At 32.9% G+C, this 8,335-nt stretch overlaps 1 protein-coding gene across 1 annotated transcript; it reads left to right on the top strand.

Annotated features, from left to right (window-relative positions):
- Nucleotides 1-342: 342 nt before the first annotated feature.
- Nucleotides 343-2,240, top strand: LOC108212509 (transcription factor bHLH93). Its single transcript, XM_017384231.2, has 4 exons — nucleotides 343-1,033; nucleotides 1,171-1,344; nucleotides 1,471-1,638; nucleotides 1,721-2,240. Exons 1-4 carry the CDS (start codon nucleotides 434-436, stop codon nucleotides 1,805-1,807), a joined length of 1,029 nt encoding a protein of 342 aa, XP_017239720.1. The 5' UTR covers nucleotides 343-433; the 3' UTR covers nucleotides 1,808-2,240.
- Nucleotides 2,241-8,335: the final 6,095 nt, after the last annotated feature.

An 8,335-nucleotide genomic window follows, 5' to 3' on the forward strand; every position in this document is an offset into this window, starting at 1 on the left:
GTTTGGTTTGGACCGGATATATGGTTCTGAACCTATATTGCCAGGTCTATAACTAAGTTTAAGAAAATTGTTTGTCCCACACATATATATAATAAAAAATTATTCCATCAATAAATCAACATTTCATATATTTAAATGTCAATATGTTTGTCGACCACAGATATTCATTTAAATTTTAATTTTCTTATAGTAGTTTGTGCAAATAATTTAAATAAAAATTCAAATAAAATTTGATCCCGTTGTCTCAAGGGACAAAAAAGAAAAACTATTTCTCAGAATGCCGAGCCCATCAAAGTCAACCAAAAAGGATAACCAAGTGCACTGATAAATATCTTTGTATTTATATGTGTTTAGGATTGATGATCAACCACTCGTCCTCCAGCCAAACTTCTCCCTCTCAGCTTAATTCAGTTTTGTCGTAGAATAGAAGAAAATGGAACAAACCCCACATGATTTATTAGAAGAGTTGGTGATGGCTCCCAGGAGATTCCATGAAACTAAATTTGCCCTCAGTGATGATCACCAGTACTTCCCTAGTACTGGTCAGTGGAGCCATGACTCGCTCTTGAATTATAATGACATCTTAGAATCGAGTATTTCATACTCACAACTCATGATGCTCACTCCACGGGTAGAGCCACAAGCCACCAGCTTTGTGTCATGTCCTTCGAGTGAAATTCAACCATATTTCAGTTCTTATACACCTCCATTTCAAGTACTGGATGAATTAGAACCAACACGTGGTCATGAAGTCAATGTTCATGATCACTATAACAGTAGAAATGATATTAGTGTTTATGATTTTAAAGAGACATACAGTTGCAGCTCATCTAGGAATGTTAGGGAACTCTCAGCTCCTTCAGAAATTCCGGTATTTAGCATTGGATCATTTGAAGACGATAACAGAGCTAGGAGCAAAGTCAAGAAGCTGGAAGGACAGCCGTCGAAGAATCTAATGGCAGAAAGACGGCGAAGGAAGAGACTCAATGACCGGCTTTCAATGCTCAGATCAGTTGTTCCTAGAATTAGCAAGGTAAGATTCCCATATTATTTCTCTCTTTCATGCATGTTTCATTTCACGTATGTACCTCAGTTAAACTAGCCTTTATGGAGATGGTACTCTAATGGATTTAAAAGTATTATGAGTTAATTATGTTGACTACTATGCAGATGGACAGAACATCTATACTTGGAGACACCTTGGATTATATGAAAGAGCTCCTTGAGAAGATCAACAAGTTAAAAATGCAAGACACGCAAGCCAACAGCGATCAGAAAAATTCATTGGGGAACCTGGAGGAGGTAAATAAGATTGGTGAAGCCACTGCGAAGAATACATCCAGGGTACGTATGCCTATCTGCTTCTTCAAAATTACTATACATTTTGGAGGTAATAGATTTAGTATGTACAATGTTATAAATATTGTATGCATTTACTGAAGAAGTATCTGAAAATGTTGTTGTAAGCAGTTTGATGTTAGAAGGAAGGAGAAAAGTACAGAGATCAACATCTCCTGTGCAGGGAAGCCAGGAATGGTTTTATCCACACTGAATACGATGGAATCGTTAGGCCTTGACATTCAGCAATGTGTTGTTAGTTGTTTTAACGATTTTACCTTGGAAGCTTCTTGTTCCGAGGTATGGATAACTAATCAAACTTCAGTACTCTTACTAGTTCGTTTAGATATGGAAATGTGCTAAATGAATTGATGGATTTCAGGCAGAGGAGCATCGTAGATTCATCAGTGATGAAGACCTTAGACGAGCATTATCAAGAAACGCTGGTTATGGTGGGAGATGTTTGTAGCAGAATTAATCCATGACTTTTTGTTCACAGCTTTTTAGTGTAATACTGTTGTGTCTTTACTTCTTTGTGTTGAGCTAGATCCATTCTAATGTTCCACCACCCAGTACCCATCTTCTTTAGATGTGGTGCTCACCATCTCAAAGACTCTTTCAGCAAACTATATTACAACAAATGTTATTCGGAATAATTGATTGTGTATACTTGTCAATATACTTATATAAAGGAGAAGCGAGGTGCGTGTAGGTGGCGCCTCTCACATCGCTCCGTTCTATTTTTCTAAATTTCTGGAATTTTTGGATGTAATCAATATACTTATATAAAGGAGAAGCGAGGTGCGTGTAGGTGGCGCCTCTCACATCGCTCCGTTCTATTTTTCTAAATTTCTGGAATTTTTGGATGTAAAATATCAAAAATTAGAACTACCTTTTTTAGTTTCGGGTATATTAGAAGCAAGTTTCAGAATCTGATTTTGCTTCAGATTATTTATAGAATATAATAGCTTGAAAGTTTTAATCTGATTTGATTTTGTTTCAGATTATTTAATTATGGGAAAGACAGATTATTTATGGAATATAATAGCTTGAAAATTTTAATCTGATTTTGTTCAGATTATTTAATTATGGGAAAGAGTAGCAAGCAAGTCTCTCTGCACCTATAAATATCGTATAGATCGTAGGGTTTTGGATCATCTAAACACAACCTCCTCTCTCAATACCACACCCTTTCTGACTCGTTCAGCTCTCATGAGTATGTCCATTTTGGCCATGGAACATCGTCCTGGTTCTGCGGGAGTTTCTAAAGAATTGTGCCTCGCAATTCTCCTTTGAAGCGGCCCCACTTCTCTCCTACATAGGTGATCTTTATCTTATAGAGTAACCCGCGTTTACTCAACTGAATTCCATGCGTGTACCACTCCATGTATTCACCAAAGATCATTAAAAGCTCAAGGCTTATCCTCGTACCTTACGGGTCTCACTGTTTCTTCATCATAGGAACAGGCCAGGGGTTACCCCCACAGTGATTTGGTCATCATGATTTAGTTGTCCCATTGAACTCCGTTCTGTTTTTCTAAATTTCTGGAATTTTTGGATGTAAAATATCAAAAATTAGAACTACCTTTTTTAGTTTCGGGTATATTAGAAGCAAGTTTCAGAATCTGATTTTGCTTCAGATTATTTATAGAATATAATAACTTTAAAGTTTTGATCTGATTTGATTTTGTTTCAGATTATTTAATTATGGGAAAGACAGATTATTTATGGAATATAGTAGCTTGAAAATTTTAATCTGATTTTGTTCAGATTATTTAATTATGGGAAAGAGTAGCAAACAAGTCTCTCTGCACCTATAAATACCGTATAGATCGTAGGGTTTTGGATCATCTAAACACAACCTCCTCTCTCAATACCACAAACCTACCTGATAGTTCTCTTAGTACTCGATTTTTAAAGGAGAAGCGGGGGACTTGTAGGTGGCGCCTCTCAGCTCCGTTCTATTTTTCTAATTTTCTGAAATTCTTGGATGAAAAATATCAAAAATTAGAAATACATTTCTCTTGCTCGATTTCTAACTTGGAGGTGTCGTTCTTCTGCAACGATAAGTGAAGGCTGTTTATACAGTAAAAGTTGTTGCAAGCAAATGTAGTTTACATTGGAGTCGACAAATCCAAACACGTGAAAAGAATATAGTCTTGATATGATATTGATGGTTGATGTCAATAAATTAATTATTAGTGATGTATGTTTGTCGGTTATTCTTTTATAATATTTGTTTTGTTCATCGGAGATGTTTGTTGTTGTTAATTTTTATATTATTTACTTTGTATACATGAAAATATTATTCACGCATTATCTGTTTTCTCTGTTTAAGCAACTTTTAAGAGGGTAGTTATATTTAAGTTAGATGTTTTTGTGCACAATCAATCCAAAAAAATTGGAAGAAGGTGACAATGTAAGAACATGATTACTTTTCAAAAAAAAAACAAATAAAATTAAAATTCGTCATGCTTTAAATTGTTAATTACGTGTATAAATTTATTTTCATTTTTCACCATGAATTATAATCCAATTTTTCAATTTTATATATTAGTATTGGTATTAAATCAAGATTTTTATAATATAAATTTATTTTATCTTACAAATATTAACTTTAAAACATTAATATACTTTTTATAGACAGCCATAAAATTATTTTATTGTACAAATATTAATATTAGATCATTAATATAATTTTTATAGACCGCCGCAACGCGCGGCTTCTCAACTAGTTCATTAAGGAATGTTCTGTGCGTAGCCCTAACAATTGTAGACGCCAAAACGTTATTACTGGCTACTTGTTTAAGCTAATCCCCTGAAATTCCACATAATATTAAGTACTACTACCTTCATCCCAAATTAGATGGCCCCGTTGACTTTGGGCACCTAAGTTTAGGTGCATTGACCGTCTACTTCTGAAATTTATTTTTTTATTTTTTCTTTTGTAAATAAAAATTTCATATTTAAATATTTATTTGCAAAAATAAAATTTTAAAAAAAAGTCATGTAGTTATGCGGTCAATGAACCTTAAACTGTGTGCCCAAAATCAACGAGGCCATGTAATTTGGGATGGAGGGAGTATTTAATAGATGTTTGATATTAATTACTTATTTTCAGAACAACTAATATTTATATATATTCTTTTCAGAAATAAATAATTTAATTCTGAAAAATAATATAAGTTAGAAGGGACCAATATTTTTCCCGTCATATGTAGTACTTAAGTATAAGTTAAATTGTATGACAAAAAAAAAAGAGTATAAGTTAAATTGTTTATAACGTTCATGGAATGTTTTTGTAAAGAATAAACTTTGATCAGTTAGGTCAGATGCTATCTATTTATTGAAGTATCTGCAATAGTTGGGCCTCCTAGTATAGGATCATGATGTTTCTGTACGTAACTGCTTCAATTGGCCCATTCCAGATATCTGATATTTGTGTAGTCGTTAATATGGGGTAAAATTATTATCAAGCCCATATTGCTGATCAATAAATAATGCTATCACAAGGTATGAATTCGGTTAGCAATATTACTACCCCCAGGCCCCATGCTATATATTTCAGTGCATTTCCGTTAGTCTTCTAATTTTCTCGTAAATATAATATGAAATATTAAACTCCTAGTCACTTAGTATATTATTAAAAGTGTGAACCCGACAATATTTTTTAAATTTATTCTTAACATCATATTTTATTCGTATTTTAACTCCATTATTATAAAAATCCAAATTCAAATGAGTGAGAATGGACATTGTATTATAAAAAAACATGTAACACTTATATTCTCGCTATCTTAAAATAGAAAAGAGAAAATAGCCTCCTAATTTTAAGAGTCACTATGAGTCTATTGAATCTCTATTTTTTTCTCATACTTCTTATTTTTGATGTTAAGAGCTTATTTAAGAATTAATTGGAGATTATAGAGTACTATTTGATTATATGCAATACTTAATTTCGTTTTATTGGATGATAGTTATGCATTGCATCGCACTAGAATTGACTATTATATACTCCCTCCATTCCAAAATAATAGTCGCTTTAATTTTGTGCACGTAGTTTGAGGTGTAAAAAAAACATACTTCTATACATTATTTTTGAATTTTTCTTTTTCTGAATAAAAGTTTAACATCCCTATTTTTATTCAAAAAAAAAATTTGAAAAATAATATTTAGAAATATGTTTTTTATGCACCTCAAAATACGTGCAAAAAGTCAAAGCGACTATTATTTTGGAATGGAGGGAGTATTTGATATTATGTTTTTGTTGATGAGTACTTATTACCGCATGTTTTAAAATCAGCTCTTTTATAAGAGTTATACTCGGTGTGTGTTTGGGAATGTAATTTCTGGGCTTAAAAGCCCATAAGCCGACTTTCTCTTTTTTGTCAACCGTTTGGTAAATGATTCAAAGTACTTAAAAAAGATAAAAAAAAAAAAAAAAATCCGGGAAAAAAGTTACAGATCCCGACTTTTTTCAGGACTCAGCTTAAACTTATTTCAACTGCTGCCTCCTACCCTTTGCTTCCTACCGCTTTTGTTTATTTTTTGTTGCTGTTGTCTACTTAATGTTATCTCCATCCAATCCAAATATGAGAGGTGATCGAATACTCAAATATACTAATTTTATATATTAATATTTATATTAATTTTATGAAATACTCAAATATACTAAGTTTTATTATTAATATTTATATAAATTTTTAAACACCATTATTAATATTTTCATCAATTTTTCTCAATTTATTTCGTAAATATCAAATAATTATATTACAAAAATACGAAACTATACAAACTTATAAGTTAAGTTATCCAAACACATAAAAACTTATAAGTCACGTTATCCAAACACTTATGATAACTTATAAGTACAAACTAACTTCTCACTTCTAATCCACTTCTTTACCTTAAGCAATAAGTAACTTCTTTTAAACTCAGCCAAACCGGCCCCTCAGTAATATATTTTCGTTCTCAAGTGACAGATGGTAAATTTTAGTTAGTCCTATTATCCCACATACATACAGAGAATTTTTTCTTTATATTTATGAGAAAAATATTTATATTAAGATGACAAATCATCATTTGAAATAAATTTGGGAAGAATTTTGGATATTCTAATTAAGTTTCTTTCTGAATAACAATAAACTGGGTAAATCATAAATGTTTTGGTCAATTGGAAGAGTATTTTCTGCTCTAATCATATCTAAATTTGCATAGGAAGAGTATTGCCTCGAACCATGCCCATTAAACACTCCCATTAGCTAGTGGCTGCATTTTATAATCTTTCAGAAAAGAAACAGAAAGATAACAATAGCCGAACAACTCCATTAACGCTATGAAAAGAGATTAAAGATAAAGGGTGGACTTTTAGTTAATAATTAGTCCCATAGCTACTTAGTGCACAAGTATGCAATACGCAAAAGTGCATAGCACACTAGTTCCGCAGTCTGTGGGACTAAATAAAATTAAACCAATGAGCGTCCTCCTAATATTTTGTTTCATTTACTTTAGTCACATACAAAAAAGTTTGGATAAAACCTATTTAGTGTTAGCAACGGATTTTTGCTTAAACAGTTAAAAATTATATATCATTAATACTTTTGACAAATAATTTATAATCTAAAACTATTTTCAAAGAAAGTAGCTCTCTCTTTTTCTTTAAATAAATCCTTTTCATATTTTACTATTGAAAGAACTTAATATCAATAGCATGTGTTGGCTTTGCGGAGATTTTACAATATATATTAGCTTTCTAACTTGGAGCCTATCATTACCTTACCAGACTATGTAATAAATTAGGCAAACTAACAACTTATATCAGGAAACTATAAAACTATATCTAAATATCAGAACTACCAAACAATACTAATACATATCTACAATACTCCCCCTCAAGTTGGAGAATAGAGGTCCCGAACACCCAACTTGGATAGTAAGAATGAAAAGGCTGGAATACCAAGAGCTTTAGTAAACAAATCAGCCAGCTGGAACTTAGTGCTAATGTGCGCAAGTGAAATTACACCAGAAAGTAACAATTCCCTTACAAAATGACAATCAATGTCTATATGTTTGGAACGCTCATGAAACACCGGATTGGAAGCAATATGAATGGCTGCCTGGCTATCACAAAATAAACGAACCGGTTGATGATGATAAACACCAAGAGAAGCAAGTAACACCTTTAACCATTTTACCTCTGCACATGCATAAGCCAGGGCTCGATATTCGGCCTCTGCTGATGAACGAGACATGATGGACTGTTTCTTTGCCTTCCAAGATATTGGGGAGTTCCCAAACTTAATAAAATGTCCACTAACTGACCTACGAGAAATGGGACAAGTAGCCCAATCGGAATCACAATAAGCATATAATTGTAAATCACAATCAGCACGCAACATCAAGCCTTGGCCCGGATGTCCCTTCAAATATCTTAAAACTCGAATGGCAGCCTCAAAATGATCCTGTTTTGGAGATTGCGTGAACTTGGACAAAACATGAACAGCATATGACTAATCAGGCCTTGTGATAGTAAGATAAACCAAACGTCCGACGAGGCGCCTATATTGAGCTGGATCATCGTATAAGGGACTAGTAGAAAGAGCAAGCTGATGATTTTGCGGCAATAGTGTCTCAACTGGTTTACAACCAAGAAGACCTGCCTCCGCCAAAATATCTAACGCATATTGGCGTTGATTTAAATACATTCCCTCAGCCGATCTAAAACACTCGATACCTAAAAAAATATTTTAACGGACCAAGATCTTTCAGCCGAAAACAATCATCTAAGTATCGTTTAAAAGAAGAGCATAGAGTTGAATTGTTTCCTGCAACCAAAATATCATCAACATACACCAACACGGACAACACATCATCTCCAATTTTATAAGTAAAAGGGGTATAATCAGCATGTGACTGTTGGAAGCCATACTTACGAAGAGAGGATGTGAGTTTAGCGAACCAATTACGAGGAGACTGGCGTAAGCCATAAAGGGACTTT

Source organism: Daucus carota, chromosome 3 (assembly GCF_001625215.2).
Source record: "Daucus carota subsp. sativus chromosome 3, DH1 v3.0, whole genome shotgun sequence".
Classification (NCBI taxonomy): domain Eukaryota; kingdom Viridiplantae; phylum Streptophyta; class Magnoliopsida; order Apiales; family Apiaceae; genus Daucus; species Daucus carota.

Coding starts and splice junctions, on each gene's coding strand:
- LOC108212509 (XM_017384231.2), top strand. CDS start 434: ATGGAACAAACCCCACATGATTTATTAGAAGAGTTGGTGATGGCTCCC. Junction 1,034..1,170: donor TTGTTCCTAGAATTAGCAAG/GTAAGATTCCCA, acceptor ACTACTATGCAG/ATGGACAGAACATCTATACT. Junction 1,639..1,720: donor TGGAAGCTTCTTGTTCCGAG/GTATGGATAACT, acceptor GATGGATTTCAG/GCAGAGGAGCATCGTAGATT.